This window comes from Ambystoma mexicanum, chromosome 3p (assembly GCF_040938575.1).
Source record: "Ambystoma mexicanum isolate Mex_15411 chromosome 3p, UKY_AmexF1_1, whole genome shotgun sequence".
Lineage (NCBI taxonomy): Eukaryota > Metazoa > Chordata > Amphibia > Caudata > Ambystomatidae > Ambystoma > Ambystoma mexicanum.
This window is the reverse complement of record NC_090925.1, coordinates 169,157,984-169,176,610: the sequence shown is the minus strand read 5'-3', so window position 1 is coordinate 169,176,610 and position 18,627 is coordinate 169,157,984. Positions and strand designations below refer to the sequence as shown.

The 18,627-nt window shown below is 47.1% G+C and overlaps 1 protein-coding gene across 1 annotated transcript in view; it reads right to left on the bottom strand.

Moving 5' to 3' along the window:
* Positions 1 to 18,627, bottom strand: part of LOC138579844 (alpha-2-macroglobulin-like protein 1) — a 530,696-nt gene that overhangs the window by 198,030 nt on the left and 314,039 nt on the right. Inside the window, exon 25 of the mRNA XM_069650076.1 lies at positions 13,795 to 13,876. Within this exon, the coding sequence (XP_069506177.1) occupies positions 13,795 to 13,876 (82 nt within the window). The remainder of the gene's footprint in view (positions 1 to 13,794; positions 13,877 to 18,627) is intronic.

Here is an 18,627-nt window from a genome sequence, read left to right as displayed (position 1 = left end):
GGGTTGTGGGGACACCCCTGCAGCCCCTGCAGCCTATTTGTTTCTTTTTTTTTTTTACTGACCCCAACATAAGACCCAATACCACAAAAAGTTAGAACTTTTGGTAGTTCGAATTTTTGTGCTATGTGTTTTAGTTCTTTTGGTGGGGTCGGTAATTTCGATATGGTCATTTTGGCCTATTCCGTTTCTTCAGGTCGTATCACCATTCTCATGGGTACAGCACTGTCATCCCACCCGCAGTCCAACTGGGTAGCACAGGCCTGCCCCTTTCTTCTCCTGCACCAATGTAGCACCAAGTGGTCGGCCGTGCACTCACTAGAGCTCTGGTTTGCATGCTGGAGCACCACCGTTTTTCTCCCGGGTCTTAAGTAAGCAGCAACCTGTGGCTTCTCTTCATCGCTCCACCCACTGCGGGTAGGGTGGACTTACTGCAGCTAGGCTATCTTCACCCAGGCCACATGGACACAGCAGCCCGGGGCTTCTCTTCAGCGCCTCATCCACTGAGGGTTGGACGGACTTACAAGGGCTGGACTCACCTCCCAGGCCACCATGGGACATAGCTGGGTCATCCGGTTCGGGTCACCCCGCACATGTGGGTGTCCTGGGCTGGGTGGCTCTTACCATCACGCTAAGCGCACGCAGTCCGGGTCTTTAATGTTGGGTCAGCCCAGTCTGGCAGCCCGTCAGCTTGCCACTGCCCCATGAGTGCCGGGGCTGCTCTGGGCACGGAGGCCAGGCCCATGGTATATGCCAGGCCCCAATGGCATATACATTACAGCTTTTGAAAATGTTCCTAGCCCCTGGGAGCTGCTTGAGGCCATGCCCTCCCCCACAGGGAGCCAGCTTGCACTGCCTTCATCCCCTTATGCTTTCCCGCAACGTTCTCCTTCAGCCGCCATTTTAGAAGGTTCACACTCCAGGGCCCAGCCTACTCCTCAGCAGGGGAGGTCTTTTTCAGTGTTTTGCTTCTTTCTCATCTCTTTCCTCTGCATTCCATCCAGCCCCATGTTGGACTGGATAGTACAGCCCAGGTAAGTGCACAGAACATGTATTTCTCTACACCCTGGTGTCTGTGTCATTATTTCTATAGTTCTCTAAGGGGAAAAGCATCTAGCCCGACCTGTCTGGCCCAATTTGGGCCATTGGCCGCATATGGAATGTGGCTGGACCAATGAACGTCAGGCTGCTGGGCCATCTCACAAGGGGGTGAAGTCAAAGGGCAATTCTCCAAAGTGGTAAACTTATGAGGTCTACTTGAGAGATGCCTCAAAGACAATACAGAAATGCTGGCACAGCACAAGCATGGCCTGACTGCACCCACCTTTCACTCACTCTCCATACTCCTGCAAGTGGAGCTGGCAGCTGCCTTGCATTTTTCACCACAGGCTCCTTACAATGGCATCACCGCAGGGATATCAAACACCACCCAAACCTGGACCTTACGCAAGGATTGTGTGTTGTCGGTTGCTGCGGACCCTGGAGCCCTGGCTTCATGCTGGCCCCCATAGCAGCAGTATTGGCCCTGGGTTTTACGTTGCTCCGGGGAAGTGACGCTCCTTTGCTTCTGCCCTGCTTTTTCCGACCTTGCCCTGAGGTTCTCCAGTTCCTTGATCCTGTAGGCGGCTCCTTATTGGATCCTTGTCTATCTTGTTTCTTCCGTGCTCTTTGGCTCTTCCTTGATACCTTACGGGCCAGTGTTTGGCACAGTTCCTCCACCAGGTTAATCTGTGGGTATCATCTGTCTCGTGGTGTGGGAAGACTTAGACCCTGCCTTGGTTCTGGGGTATCTCTGCTACCTAGTTCCGGGTCAGGGAAGTCTTTTCCGCCTCCCACCTCCTCGCTATTCTCCTTCGGTACAAAGACAAAGGCAACCTGGCCCGCAAAAAGGAGCGTCTACCAGGTACTGAAGCACAGCGCAGCACGAAAGTTGACAGATACTTTTCCTTCGTCTTGTTTGTGAATGCCTATGTCCTGAGTCTATTTTTCGGCTCTCTAAATGGGTTAGACCACAAGTCCCAGAAGGCCTAGTACCAGAGTCAATGGTGTGGGATCATGGGAGTCATAGTCCAAAACACCTGTCGAGCTTCAGGATGCAGACCTATGGCGTAAGTCATCTTCTGGCATCTTTCAGACAAATATTATTAGACACGGTTTGGTGCTGTTTCTGCTTTTGTCAGACAGTGACCTAGTTTCCCTTTAAACCTATGTTGCGATTGAGGCAACGCGTGTTTGTAGTATGGAGTAAAGGTGAGAAGGCTCCTTAAAAAATAAGAATGCTTTTTTGATTCTGTTTTTATTATTTTTTGTAATTTTATTAAAGTGTTTTAGTATTCAATACCTTTTCACACTATAGCAAAATAATTAAAATATTTTCTCACAGTAAAACAATCCTCATATAACGCATAAACTCAAACATTCACACTCAGTTAAAAGCTCTTTCTCTACATACATAATACATATTCATATACCATTACTTCAAAGTTATTATAAATACAATATATATCATGTTATCAACAATGTTAACATAATAAAATATTCCCTTATTTTGCTTCTTCCAATTTCTTGTAATTTCTAAGTTCACATACACTCTACAATAATTGAATTGCTATCAAATGTAGCTTCTCCACATTTATGATATATGATATGATATGATATGATATATGACATTTATAACGCGCCTATACACAAGTGTATCAAGGCACGATGAGGCAAGGGAGGGGGAACAGAGGGGAGACACACAACGATCCTACTAGGCCAGGTGTCATTCAGATTGAACAAGTGCATGGGGAGGGGAAAGAGAAGTGCGGGCGGGGAAGGGGGTGAGGACAGTGCAGTGCATGGGATAAGAAAATAAATAAACAATAATTAAAAAGTACAACAATTTTCGTGTACACTAATATCCTTCAATATCTTTTCATTTTCTACTTATTATTGGCAATTGCAATTACTAATGCATTTGAGTAGCAGCCAGGCAGCGAACTCAAAATGCATCCTTTCGTATTCGATCTTCGCTACGTACAGATCTCCCCAGATATAACATATGATGTCTTTCTAGTGCCTCGCACGTGGTCAGGATATGCCCATTACTTCTAAGCATGGTTTACCACCGTTCTGATCTATACCATAGCAGGGCCCCCTCCCAGCCCAAGTGGGAATCAGATTGATTCTTGGTTTAAAATAAATCTATACTTGGTTGAAGGAAATGGAATCCCATTGCACCCATCAGGAAGGCCTTGTAGGAACATCTCACTTCTAATTGCTTTTTGAGCTCTGTAGTGTTGCACCTGCTGATGGGCCGGGGTGCAGTACATACAAGTACTGAGCACAATAAGGGTGCAGGGGAAGCCTTGTTCTACCTCATGGGCGTTCTTTCACCAGTGGCTTGGTAGTGAACATGCTATTAAAACACTATGGCCCTGTTACGTCTGTATCTCTTTACAGTCTGTGTGCCACAGCTGCCAGGGTGGCAGGTGTTACCGATTCCCTAGTCCCATTTGCTGGCTGCCAAAGATCCCAGTGCTTCTTTATCCTCTCCTTAATGCTTCCGCTGGCCTTTCTCCCGGTAGGTTGAGATGCTGAGCACAGACGCAACGTGGTGGCTCTTGCGTTCCCAGTCGAGCAAGTGGTTTTAACTCATGACCATCTGGTAGTCATTCCTGAGGTTCAGGAGAGGCTCACGCAGAGTTTTCCACCCGGTACTTGCCTCCCACCACGCCCGTACTCTGCTTCATACTCATGGTGAACTCAAAGCTCCATTACAATGGATGCATTGGCAGTTCCTTGCTTGCAGAACTTATAACAGCACCATTGTTGGTAACTTTTTATCTATATGCCAAGTACCTTACAGTACCGCTGTGAGAAACCTGAAGGTGTCACACCTGCTAGTCCCCGGAGATCTGTCATCCAGGTGGCCAGGACACAGCCATCGCTATTGGATCCAGTTCCTGGGGGTGGACCAGTGGAAAGGATCACCTGAATGAGGGATCTTAGGGGAGTGGAAGTGGGACAGCGAAGGTTGAGATGCTGTACCCCCTTCCTTGTAACACCTTTTCCCCATCCTACACTGGAGGATATTTAGAAGCTCTACCGACACAAACACTTTCTTACACTGTAACAGACAACAAACTAACACCAGAGCCGTTTACCTGACATGTCCCAACACGAGGGTCAGGCAGAGTCAGGCAATTGACAATAATCACACACATCTGACGACCCTTTACCTTCCCCACAGGGATAAAATGCGGAGCATGAGAGAACACTACGAGCAAGGCCGAGCGCACGAGGAAACAGCTACACTGAACCAGCAGTTCAAATGGAGGAGAAAGGCGGAGACACCTGGAGGGACGACGAAGGGGGAACTGTCCTTGCCCTTTTCAACTCAGACTCCCAAAGCCTCCAAAAAGGGAATTACAAGACCGGGAAGTACAGCTGACGTACGGAGTAACAGATGTTAATGGTTTTTGGGAGCCTCCCGCATTGATAACACAGGCAGGGAGGCACGCTGGCTACTGTGGTACCGTCCTTGACTCCAGAGGCAAGCCAAGCCAGGGGACCCGACACAATCGGTGAGTCAGAAAAAGCGTTAGCGAACCAAACTGTGTTTAGCCCAAGTTTGCAAGTGCCAACATTAGTTGAATGCAAGGACTTAATGTTAGGAACATTTCCCATGTATGTGTAATTTTCCCTCCAGTTGTGTACCCCCCAACTTTTTGCTGCTGTTTATACACCATAGTCTGACATTTGCCAGTGGAACACAGCCTTCAGCTGCACTCCACTGGGCTTTTGCTCACTTTATTATGGGGAAACTGACATGCCGTTAAAGACTGTCAGTACTGGGAGACTTTGTTTCCCTTAGTCCTTTCCAATGTTGCAACTTTTCTGCAACATGTTACAAGTGCACAATGTACCTTACAGTACAGTGCGCTTGGATCTTCCTTTCGTTTCCAAAGGTCCTAGACTCCCTCGAAGGAATTTTTAGGAGAAGTGCAGATGTGCCGTAGACAGGGCTGGTGGCAGCTTATCTTTTTACTTATTTTTAACCCTTTCTTGCCATGCAAACCACATTTCCTGTGGTTGGCACAGGAAGGTGGCCTGGCTCCAAAATGGCCATGCCACAAGGTTATTTGTCCTGTCCTTTGGCCATCTTGTCCCTTTGCCTTCGCCAGCTCGAGCCAACCAGGGTCAGTCCTTAATTGGTCATGCATTCTCCTGCGAAAGGCCAAGGTTTTGTGGGCTACTGCATGCCTTGTGTGTGAGCCCCCAGGAGGTGGGCTGGACTGTCTAGTTCCAATAGACATCTTGGGTGCCTGTCTGGTGTGCTGGGAATGACTGGGACCACCATGGTCTGTGATTGGTCTATGTCTGGTGTGCCTGTATGTGAGCAGATCTCTCATTGGGTCCTCTTCATTTTGGCGCAATTGAGATTCTGGATAAGAGAAGGCTCCAAAACACCCATACCAGGTCAATTCTCTTGAGCTCTCACTGAACCTAAGATAGTATCCAAACATCCTGAAACTAAGAAGCCGAGTCAAGGAACCCCTGGTGAACTGCTGAAAGGTTTGGCACCCTGAGCATGCTGTCGTCCCTCTGGACCCCTCTGCATCTGATCAAACCAGAAGGAGTGCAAAGGTGCTTCAACTCATTGGATTAGTGGGATCAACTATTCTCGGCACCTTCATCTTAACCTGCAAGCGAGCCTCTTCGGAAGCATTCCTGCACCAACCAGTGAAATTACCAGCTTTTGCAGGACCTTGGCCGTTTGGAGTTGACACTTAGTAGATCGTAAGCTCTGTGTTCACGGCACTCTCACACCAAATTTCGTACACTTGGCATTCCCAGGTCTGGAATAAAGAGAGAGCGCCCGAACCGGAGTACACGCAGTAACCGTATCGCACAGCCGTGGTGATGAAATTCGCAGGTGCCTTGCTGCTGTGCCCCTCTGTGCCCTGAATCCTGCTGCAGTGAAACTGGCCTGGTCCCTTCACCAGGAGCAGAGAAATCGCCACTGTCCTGCCACAGAATCATCGCTGTAACTCAGCCACTGAAAGCCGCAGAGCCACACAATTTCCACATTTGACCCTGCAACCTAAGTGGACTCGACTGCAGAAGTTTGGTCTAGAATGCGCCGGGGGTTGGTGAGTACTTGCAACCTTTACCGGTGGCCCCTAATGCATCCATTCTTTTTTACGCACAAGTGTCCCCTGAAGGCCACTCACGTTTCCACAGGTAGCCTGTGCTGCCGTCCCATTCCCAACTCCTGGAACCTGTTCTGCCCTCTTGGGGCGACCCTCCACAAATAGTGGGAACTTATACTTCATCACCTCATCCACCTTCCTGAGCTGCTACAGCCCCTGCAAGAGACCCCACTTTTTCTCTACCGCACGATCGCGTGCACCAGCACCTGAAAGTACTGTTAAGCACTAGGCTCCACTCTTCGTAGGGAGTGGACTGCCTCTTAGTTGATTGATGAAGAACTGCCTAAAGTCTATTTGCACTGTTTGCTCCCTTTTCTCTGAAGTTGTGGACCCATGTTGTGCACTAATCCTTTAGGCCACTTCGTTTTGTATATATGTGTGATAGTAGTGTTGTAGTGGTTTGAAGTATTACATATATTTCTGTAACATTGTAAGCTTTGCATATTCTTACTGCTGTGCCCTGCTACCTCTGGGTCTGCCGCGTATTATAAATTAATAAACAAACAAACAAACAAACAAACAAACAAACAAACAAACAAACAAACAAACAAACAAACAAACAAACATTGAGGGCTTGCAGTCACCCTCACCCCTCCTGAGACCTAGTCTTGACTGCTGCCAATGCTACCTTGATTGGTCCGGCTTGTCCAGAAGGTTACCCTGTTCCAAGCAACTAGGGTGGCCTTTTTAACCTCTGCCCACCAGGTCAGAGTTCAGAAATCCATCATAACACTTGAGAACAAAGAACGTGTGTGTGTGTTTGAACTTTTGGGTAAAGCCCAGAGAAGGGCCAGCTTGAGAGTTGTCAGGCGCTGCAAGGAGTGCTCATTCTAAGGACTCTCGCTGGTCCCTTTTGCGTTGAAACTGCAAGTACCAGAAGGCCCTAGGAAAGGGCGGTGTGAGGTATTGGAGTGGTCCTACAGGGGTTATGTCAAATCCCTTGTATACGCAAAAGTCTCTGACACATTGCTAAGAGAAATCTGAGGGAAGAATGAATCTTGCATTGTGAGAAAGTAAAGTGAACTGTATATTTGGCAAATGTGAACCCGGTTGAGGGATGCCTGCGAGTTGGGGTGAAGAATGATATACTGTGAACATTGTGTAAGTTGCATTTGAAAGGCTGTAGTGAACCCGACGGAGGGAGGCCCAAGTTGCAAGAAGGATCCAGCTCGGCAGAGGGAGATCCAAGGGGCGAAAAGCAATAGCCCAAGGTACAAGATTACTGAAGCAACTTTTGTTTGTTTGTTTGTTTTTTTGATCCATCGGGCCTTCTAAAGCAAGAGACTTTGCAGTGAAGAGACTTGGCACCTGAAGGTTCTGGTATCATTGTACTGCAATTGTGAGCCCCGTGCTGGAGAGGCCCAGGAGTGTGCTTTGCTCAGAAGTCACGCCTTGTCCTGCGCTAAAAACATGGGGAAGGGAGACCCAGCCATAGCATCCTGACTTATCATTTGGTGAAAACTTCTTTCTTTTCTGGTGAACATTTTCCCACACTCTTTTTGTTACTTAGGGGTAAGGATTGGCAATCGTTATTTTTTAGTATAGGCCCTTTTTATTTTGACAAGACACCACTAAGACTGTCTCATTTTTATTTGATAGTCGTAGCTTGCTCCCTTCTTAGATTTAGGTTTATATTAGGCATTTATCTCACCCAGTATAAAGTTCAATAAACACCCTTGAACTTTAACTGTCTTTACTGTTGCCACATTGAGTTCCTTAAACTGCGCATAGGGGCCCTTTTGTTTTATGGCCCTAAACACCCTCTAAGGGATTTGTGGTGATTGTACAAGAATGTCTAGGATGAACTGGTGGCAGCAGTTTACTTTTATAGTATTTTTACTTCTTTTTAACTAACCATATCACGCTTATCGCATTTGGCTCAAGACTGTGGCCTGTTGCTGAAAATGGCTGTGCCACAAAGTATTTTGTTCTGTCCTTTAGCTATTTTGTCCCTTTGCCTTCCCCCAGGTCAAGCGACATGGGTATTCCTTATTTGGGCATGCAGTCTCCCGCGAAAACCACATCTTTCACAGGCTCCTGCATGTCATGTGTGCTAGCGCCTAGGAAGAGGGCTGGGACTGTCTGGTCCCAATCCACACTACTGGTGCCAGTATATCTGGTGTGCCTGAATGGCTGGAACCACCGTGGGCTGTGATTGGCCCACGCCTGGTGTGAATGCTAGACAGCAGATCTTCGATGGTTATCCCAGATTTTAGCGCAAACAGAATCTTGGATAAGATTAGGGGCTCTCCACCCATTCCAGGGTGATCACCTGAAGTTCACACTGAACTATAGAAGAAGCCAAGTATCAAGAAATGCTAAAGCAGTTCCTTCGAAGTGCTGGAAACATGCTGGAAGGTTTGGCAACCTGAGCCCGCTGTTGTCCCGTTGGACCCCTGTTTTTGCATCGATCATTGAAGGCCTGCAAGGGCGCTTCGACCCGTTGGAGTATTGGGAACAACTACTCTTGACACCTCCTGATAACCCTCCAATAGAGCCTCTTCGGAAGTGCTACTGGGCCATCCAGTGAAGTGACCAGCTTGAACAGAGGGTATTGCCTAGGAGCGCCGCCGTCCCAAGTTGGCACTGGAGACTTAAGGAATCGCCAGCTTGTGGTCCTGGGCCCCCTCCCACCAAATTTTGTAGTCTTAACTCCTCTGGGTCATGATTTACAAGAGTGCATGCTGAACTGGAACTGTCCTCTTTTCTTCATGGAGAGTTGAGAAAAGGTTACTGTCCTGCCACAGACGATCGTCCTGCCCCACAGCTGCTGAGAGCTGGAGCGATGTGTAACTGCAGGGGTTGAACCTACAAGCACCCTGGCCTAGACTGACAAACTTTGGCCGGGACTGTGGTATAGGGTCGGTGAGTACTTGCATCACTTACCGGTGTCCCCCTGGCACAGTCATTGTTCTTTATGCACGAGAATCCCTGAAAAGATACTCACCTTAGCTGGGCTAGCCTGCGCTCCCTAGCTATTCCTGAAACTCAAACGTCACGCTGCCTGCAAGGGTAGACCCTCCTCGAATAGTAGGACACTGTTCTTCACCACCTCAAGCCCCTTCCTGAATTGCTACAGCTCCCTGAAGAGGACCTGCTTTCTATCATACGCACAACAGTGTGTTTTCAACACAAACTGTACTTTTGAGCATAAGACTCCCCCCTTCGTAGGGCTGGACTGCTTAAGTTAGGGATCGACTTTGAAGAACTGCCTAATGCTATACTTGTGTTAACTTACACTTCTTTTGCCGGTTGTGCTTGTGTTTTCCCATGTACCGTATTAGGCAAACCGTAATTGTATATATGGTAAATAGTGAAAGGCGTGTGTGGTAACTGTTTCATATTACTTTGGTATATTCGTGTTTAATTATTAAAGCTTATAATAAATGTGTATGTATTTTTTATATACATTTCTCTAAGCGTATTCTGTGGAGTTTTACTGTGTGTGCTCATTGTGGGATTCCGATCACTCTCACCCCTACTGAGACTTGGACTTGACTGTGATTGGTCTGGCTTGTCCAGCAAGTTCCCCTGCTCCACTAAACTAGGTTGGCCTCCTAAACTTTAGAAATCCATTTAACACCTACCAGGACTATTATCCACCCAGTTTTCATTGCAGGTGTGTAATGTTTTTGGGGAAATTCATTGAAGTAAACTGAATGTAAACACAGGTGAGCCAGTATTGGACATTGTGGAAAGGGCTGTTTGAAAAAATGAGACCTTTCGGCCAGAGCTTTTGGATCCATAAATAGAGAGACCCCGTTGTCAATCACCTGCTTAGTGATGCATGTCTGAGTTTTATCACGCTGAAGTCCCTGTTATAGGATCAGCCATTGTGAGTGGGATATCTTTTCATCAGTCACAAACAACTGAAGTCAAGCCAACGTGGGTGAATACATCGACAGGGACCTTCACGTGGGATCAGTCTAATGGCATACACTCCCACGTAATGTGCTGGAAAGGAAATAGTTAGGGTGGGTTCAGCCAGGGGGGCTTTGTGGTGGATGGGATCAGAAGGCATGTGAAGAGATGGGAGAAAGGATTCAGCGACCTGAAAGTACATCAGTGGGTGAGGGAAGGGATCTTCATGCAGAGGGAAGGAGGGAAGGAAACCCAGCAAAGAAACATTCAAGTTCATCAAGAACTTCCCAGTGGAGGCTCTCCTGGAAGACCTCACCAAACTCCGGCTCACATGGGCGGATTTACCTATGACAAACAAGGACTGCAACTCGCTTCTCCGAAGAACTCAACACAACCCTCACAACCATCAACTGTCCTGCCCCAGTGAAACAGCACACCCTTAAGCCCAAACCTTCCACACCCTGGTACACTCAAGAACTCAACTTCAATGAACGAACCATCACAAAACAAGAAAAGAATTGGTGAAAATACTGCACAGCATCGGACCTCGCCCTGCTCAAGGAACTCTGTGCTACGCGCAGATGATTGATCAACACGGCCAAGTTCAACTACTACCAAAACCCCATAGTAAAGGCCAACAATGAAAGCAGAGCCCTCTCCAAAGCCATCAAGCACTGCAGCAACCCTCAGCCCTATCTAGCCATACCTGACTGCATAGAAAAATCCACTGCCATAAACTCTTTCTTCTTCAATAAGATCAGCATGATCTGCCAACACATAGACACCAACGCAACAACTGACAGCACAGTACAAAACCCATCCTGTAAAACCACAACTACCTGGACAACTTTCAAGACACTAACTATGTAAGACCTCAATGCCAGCCTAGCATCATTCATGGCTAGATGGCCACATGGATGATATACTATCTGCCTCTGTACTCAAAGCCCTTCTTACTGAGGCACTCTGCCCTTACCTGACAATCATCAACACCTCCCTTACTCAAGGCACCTTCCCCTCGACTCTTAAAACCAGACAAATCCTCCAGCTTCTTAAGAAACCAACACTTAACCCTGACGATATCATGAACTACCACCCATCACCATCTTCTCTTCCTAGTTAAGATCCTTGAGAAAGCAGTAGCCATGCAACTCCTCCAATACATCGAATCCAACAACTTCCTTGAGTCTTACCAATCTTGCTTGAGATACAGATATAACACAGAAGCGAATACCATCAAGGCGATCAAGGTGCTCTTACAATCCTAGATGATGCCCATCCTTGCCTCCTGGTTCTCGTTGACTTCTCAGGAGGCATTTGACACAGTAGACCACCCAACACTCACCAACAGTCTACATCGCTGCATGGGGATCAGCGAGATCATCATCAGCTGATTCAAATCGCACCTTGCTAATCGCCACCAGTTTGTACAAATGGATTTGTCCACATCACCAACTCTACCCATCACCTGTGGAGTCCCACAAGGATCCATCCTCTCCCCCGTGCTCTTTAATCTTTATATGGAACCACTTGGAACCGTCCTCGCTCCACACCACATCCACATCCAACAATATGCAGACGACACGCAGATCTACCTCAAGATATCATCCATCGAAGACATCCACAGGCTCGCAGCCTGCCTCACATTGATCCAGTCTTGGATGTCCAGTGCTTACCTGAAGTGCAACCCCTCCAAAAATGCTGACCAACAACACCAAACACCCTGACATCTAGACCTGGCTCTCTGTTATGAACCTTGAGGGCTTCCCCTTTGCAGCTGGCCAACTGCATCAAGTCCCTTGGGCTTGACATCCACAGACACCTCCCCTTCAAACAGCATATAGCCAGGAAGACAGACACAAACGGCTTGACACCAACTTTCTCTCCTGTGGAAAATCAAGTCCTTCATCCCAGAAAATAACTTTAGATCTGCAGTCCAAGCCTTGGTCCTCTCCCAACTGGATGGTTGCAATGCCCTTTTGGAAGACCTTCTGGTGACTACCCTGGCATCCCGGAGATGTTTGTTTCATGCTGCAGCATGACTCATAAACAGACTTTGCAAATGTGCCCACATCACCCCGGCCCTCATTGAAGTGCACTGTCTCCCGATGCAAGTCTGTATCATCTTCAAATCCTGTTGCAGCATCCAAAAGACTCTCTGTCACCGTGAAGTCTCCAATCGACCTCACTGGGAAATTCAGCATCTCCAATGAAGCATTCCCCTGCATCCACCCTAAGCTAAAACAGCTGCTACAGTTAAAGAGGGAGACCTGCAACACTGGGCAAAGTAAAAAGAACTGAACTTGTAATTGCAGAGGGTATGATGTTTTTGAAAGCCCCTACATTGCAAAGAAGCATAGGCAAAGCCAATACTTTTGTGTAGGCATGGCATAGGCATCTTGCAGGCACTGTCATATCAGCACTACCTGGCTGTAGGAAGGCAACAGCTGTAAAACGCTGTGTGTACTTGTGCATATGCTGTAATTACTCGGCAAATGCATGTCTAAAATCTATGCACAAGTCAAAACGTTTGACTTTAACATTGGTTCTTTTTAATTGGACTTAACTACAAGGAGCAGATGTGAGGACACACATATTGCTTATAAATCAAATGGCTGAAGGCACACCTGGTGAAGATATTCTGTTATACCAGGAACTCATTTACAGCTGCAGTTAAGCCATTAACTCTCAGAAGCCTGCATAGATGTACAACAGGTCCTATGCAGCACAAACCTTGATATTACCATTATTAGTAGGGTATTTATTGAGCGTGGATATAGCTTCGAGAAGCAATTGATGACTTTACAACATGGTGAGGGGAGTAGAGAAACAAGAGAGTGAGGAGTTAAAAACAGGGGAGCAGAAAGGTGGGCAATTTGTCAGCAAGGATCTACAAGAAACCAGGGGAGGAATGTTGTAGAGTTGGCTCACAAATCCCCCAGAATGGTGTGTATTTTGGCTGGGAGGGGCATGCATTGGGTGAGAATGGCCATAGGTACTAGCGTGGCTATGGGTGGTCACAGGCTCTGTCACTTCTCACATTCCATCTACCTCCTACCTGTACTCTAAAACAATAGTGGAATCTTATAAGTGGTGCTTAGCACCACCAAGTAGCCAAAACAAAACATTCTTATCCTCTACATTTGCAAAACCATGTCTTTTGGCTTTGCCAATGCTTGTTATTTTTCAGAGAGTGCAAAGTTCACCCATAGACCTCTTGGAGCTGGGATGAAAATGCAAGTCAATGAAAGGTTAATCGATAGGCATAGAACACCATTGAAGATACACCCAAAAAATAAAAGCTATGAATATCGGACATAAACTAACAACAGTCCATAGAGAATCCCACAAGGATGGGAACAACAAACCTTCTAAGGAAACATTTCTATAAAACAAGTTCAATCCTGTTTTTACGATTTTCAGGCGCAGTACCCCATCTAGTGGCTATTTTGCATATTACAGGATCTTAAATTGTGGCTGCAAAAAGTAAGCAGGAACAATTTACTAAATGTGAACCTTATTTAAAGTAATCATTGGAGAGAAAGAGAGAGAGAGAGCGAGAGAGAGAGAGAGCGAGCGAGAGAGAGAGAGAGAGAGAGAGAGAGAGAGAGATGTGAAACTAGGCTTTGCTGTGATTCAACGTGATAGGTTTGAATTATAAAACGCCAATCTGGTTAAGCCAGAGGTTGGTGCAAGCCCTAAATCCTCAAACCTACTGTCTGTGTTCACTTTGACTCACCAGGTGTTTCCTTCTTCGTCGCTTTTGCCGAAGGCGCTGAAGGAGCCGTCGTCGTGCTTGAACAACATCTGCCTCTGGTATCCTGCAGAACCAGAGAGAAAGAGATCACAGCAAGGTCAGGGATTTATTTACGAGGAACTTAGGAAATCGCTCAGAATTTCCATGCATCGCCCATGTAATGTCATTTGAAATGATCTTATATACCACATTTCTGACAATAATGTTGGCCTCACTACGAGTGGCCTAGAGAACGCGGTGAAAACCAACACGGATACCAGCACAAACAATGCCAAGGAAGCCCACATACTGAAAGAACAGGTAACCAACCTGGAAAACCGAGCTGAGGAGGCTGAAGGAAGAGCGATACGAAATAACATACGCTTGGTTGGCCTGCCGGAGGGGGAGGAAGGCCAATATCCCATGGACTATGTGCAGAACATGATTATACAGGAAATAGGAGCTAGCTAGCTCTCACAAGGGTTCGCAATTGAATGCACGCACAGGGTCCTGATGAGGAAACCGCAACCCGGTGCTCCTCCTCGAGCAATTATAGCAAAGATCCTGAACTACAGGGACAGAGAGAAGATCTTGGAATTCTTTCAGAAAGGAGGGACGATAACAAGGGCGTCTGCGACCATCACCACATATCCTGATTATACCATGTTGGTGCAGAGACAGCGCTAAAGTTATGTGGTGATCAAGAGGAGACTGTGCACGGCTGGATTCAAATACATGCTCTTGTATCCCGCAAAGCTCAAAATTTTACACAACGGCAAAACGCTCTTTTTTGACACCCCGGAGGATGTGGCGAAGTGGTTGGACGCAACGGGCTGTCTGGAACGAGACGAGATGAGAAGCAAGGCAGAGAGGAACACGATAAGTGATTACAAGCCACACATGATAAGAGGCGGGAGGAGGGGGCCGGGGACAGAGACTGTAGAACAGATAATAATGGCGCGGCTAGCAAGATAGTAATGGGAAACTGTAACATGTGACACTTGAACACGTTGGACTGGAATGTAAATTGTAAAAAGCGAAATGGGCAACGTTAGGCGCGCTTAGATTAATGAGCAAAATAGGAGTTACAGAAAGGAGACAACCTACCCCCGGGAGTTAGAGTAGTAGGTCCGCCACTAGGGCAATATCTCCCTGCTGAACCGTGAGTACGGCTATTGCTGGAAAAGGGCTAGATGCGGGGGTGCCTGAGATCCAAGGATGGAGCAGGGCAACAGTTGGGTAGGAGTATAGATAGGAGGGGGTTGAAGGGTAAGTTGGGGCAGAGGGGAAGAGGGAGGGGGTGTTGGGAAGAGGAGTGGGTGGGAAGTGTGTGGGGGTTGGGATGGGAGAAGGGGGGAGGGAGGTTGGGGAAGTTGAAGAGTTTATAGTTAGGGGAAGTTTATGTTGGAGAACGAGCCTACACGTAATGGGGGGATAACCTTAGTTATAAACTGTACTTGCGGAGGGAGGGACGGGATTCTAATACAACATGGGGGACCTCAAAGTGATTACTTGGAATGTTAGAGCGCTCAATAGCTACCGATAGAGGAACAAGGTTATGATGTATCTGCACAGACAGAAAATAGACATAGCCTTGATACAGGAGACTCACCTCACACAAGAAAAGGTGGAGGTGATCCGGAAGAAGTGGAGGGGGACTGTTGTAGGCGCAACATACTCGGCCTATGCCAGAGGGGTGATCACCTGGGTTGCACCGCATGTCCCATTCCAGCTACTACAATCTACAGTTGAGGCAGACGGAAGGATGGTTATAATAAGAGAGCTGGTGGAAAATAAGGAAATAAGCATAATAAACACATATGCGCCGAATCAGGACACGTCAGCATACTTTAGCACCCTATATAACAAACTCAGCATCTGCTTAGGAGTGGCGGTAATTTGGGGTGGAGACTTTAACTGCGCACTAAACCCGAAAATAGACAGATCAGACGGCAAAGTAGATAGGCCCACCCCAGCCGCCAGGGCATTTCAGTCACTGCTAACGGATTTCGGGATCGAGGATGCATGGCGGGTGCGCCATTTGCAGGACAGACAATATTTGCATTATTCAGCCCCACAAAACTTACACTCCAGTCTGGACTACATGTTTGCCACACAGGAGCTGATGGCAGAAATAGCGCAGGCAGAATATAAAGCGAGGGTCCTATCAGACCACTCACCATTGGTACTGGTATGGCAATACAGACCCCGAGAGCAAGGATACACTGGAAGACATTGGGCTGCCCCAAATTAGCGCACAGGAGCGAGAGGAGCTAGATGGTCCGATTACTCTAGAGGAACTAGAAGAGGTAGTGGTGCATCTGCCCACCAGTAAGACCCCAGCGGCCAATGGACTCCCTATCGAATTTTATAAAATGTATAGAAATGAGGTGCTCCCCCCGCTTTTAGCAATGCTAAATGAGGCGTATGAGGTGGGAAGGCTACCAGAGTCCCTTAGAGAGGCGATTATCATACCGCTCCCTAAACCCAATAAGCCTAGCAATGATTGCGGCTCATATAGGCCGCTGTCAATGCTGAATTAGGACAGCAAAATGCTAACAGCGGTCCTGGCAACAGAATGAGGAGGATCATTAGTGAATAATACACCCTGATCAGACCGGTTATGTCCCTAATAGGAATATATCCAACAACCTCAGACGACTCCACCGAGTTATTGAACATGCGAATAGGGATGCAGGTGAAATGGCAATTGTATCGCTGGATGCGATAAATGCCTTTGACTCAGTCAAATGGCCCTGGCTGATTGAGGCCCTGACCAATTATGGAATAGGTCCTGGGTATCTCAAATGGGTCAAATTATTATATAGCGCGCCGCTGGCCAGGGTTACAATGGGAGCAGTAATATCAGAGAGGTGGCAACTCAGTAGAGGTACTAGACAGGGATGCCCGTGGTCCCCCATGCTGTATATCCTAGCCCTAGAGCCCCTGGCGATATACCTGAGGCAGCAGTATGATATAATAGGCATCACCATAAAAGGGGAACCGCACTTAGTCTCCTTGTATGCAGACGATATGCTGTTGTACCTACGTTACCCTGAAGAAAACCTTCAATATGTTCTGGAAGTGATGGAGTGATTTGCAGGGCTCTCTGGCATAGCAGTGAATTCTATGAAATCTTGTATATTTCCAGTGGGCAGATACAAAAGGATCACGTTAGAACAATTACCTGTTTTACAGATACCATGGGAGGTTAACATGTTTCGATATCTTGGGATAGACATCTATCACACAGTGGAGGCAGAGCATCAACACAACACTGAGAAAGCTATCAAGGGCATCGAAAATAGCATGACGTTTTGGATAAAGCTCCCTTTGGCGATGATGGGATGAGGGGCAATGTTGAAAATGGTGGTCCTGCCAAGACTATTACATTACTTTGGGAACATCTCTTACCTGATACCAAGGCAATTTTTCACCAGGATACATGGTATATGCAGGGAGTTCCTTTGGCATGGGACAAGGAACAGAGTTGCCCTCTGGAAGGTACAAAACTCATAATAGAGAGGGGGTATAAAACTGTCAAACTATGAAATCTACTATATAGCAAGCCAGCTACAATATGTAGCAAAATGGCTCTTAGAAGAATCAACCACAGAATCCAGGCTGTTTCGACTGGACTGTGCCCCTTTCTTCTTAAAAGAAATGATGTGGTTGCCCAGATCGGATATGGAAGGGCGCCCAAGGATGATGATACTGGGGTGGGAGATATGGCGCAGGGCCTGTTAGGTAATGGAGAACCCAACCCCATGTTACCTGCAAGTGCCACTAGTTGCACTGTCGGGAAAAGAAAAGCAACTAAGGATGATGATCAGGAAGCACTGGGAAGTGGTAGGGATAGCAACAATGGGAGACATATGGCAAGAGGGGAGGATAAAAGATTTTGAGATGTTGGGGGAGGAAACGGGATTACATACGGGACAATATATTACATACCATAGGGTGGTGCGGAGAATCAAAGAGACATGGTTTGAAGTAGTATTAGAAGACCAACCGGACGCCACCATAGATTCAATATATGATATAGCAGGAGGAGGACAGAGATATCTAGGCTATATGAGCTAATGATGTCCAAAGTGGGGAAGGAAGTGGTACAACTGAGACAGGACTGGGAGGAGGAAGTGGGTGTCCCAATGAGTGATGGGATGTGGCAGCGAGCCCAAGGGTACCATAAGACAGTGTCAAGGAATGCAAGGTTACAACAGATACAATTATATATAACCCACAGGGCTTATATGACACCCAGAGGATAGCCAAATTTAAAAATGTAGGACGACAATCATGGCCAAAATGTGACGAAGAAAACCCCGGAATGGTGCCCATGTTCTGGACTTGTCCCGTAATTGAGAGATTCTGGGGAGAAATAGCACATATGCTGGAAGAAAAAGGGATTAAGATAATGGTGGAAACAGCGTGGGCATGCCTAATAGGGAGGGGTTTGCCAGACCACGTAAACTCAAGCATGTAAGTAAACTAAGAGACTTGGCATACATACTTGCAAAGCGTAGAATCACTATGGGATGGAAAGCATGCCACAGACCAAGAATAGAAGTGTGGTGGAAAGACCTACAAAAATGGGCAGAAGCTGAAATCACAGTATGGCAGGAAGATAGTAATTCTGGAATTCTGGAGGGGAGGAGGAGTCTGAAACATTGATAGCCTGGAAGCATCTAATAGCCACGCTATTTGGGCCCACGCAAGACCGGTTTACTGATCGGGACCCAGCAGAGTCCACAGGAGAGGAATCCCTACTGCAAGACGAAGAAATAGAATATGAAGGAGAGTAGGCTCGAACGGGGGGGAGGGAACGGGAGAAGC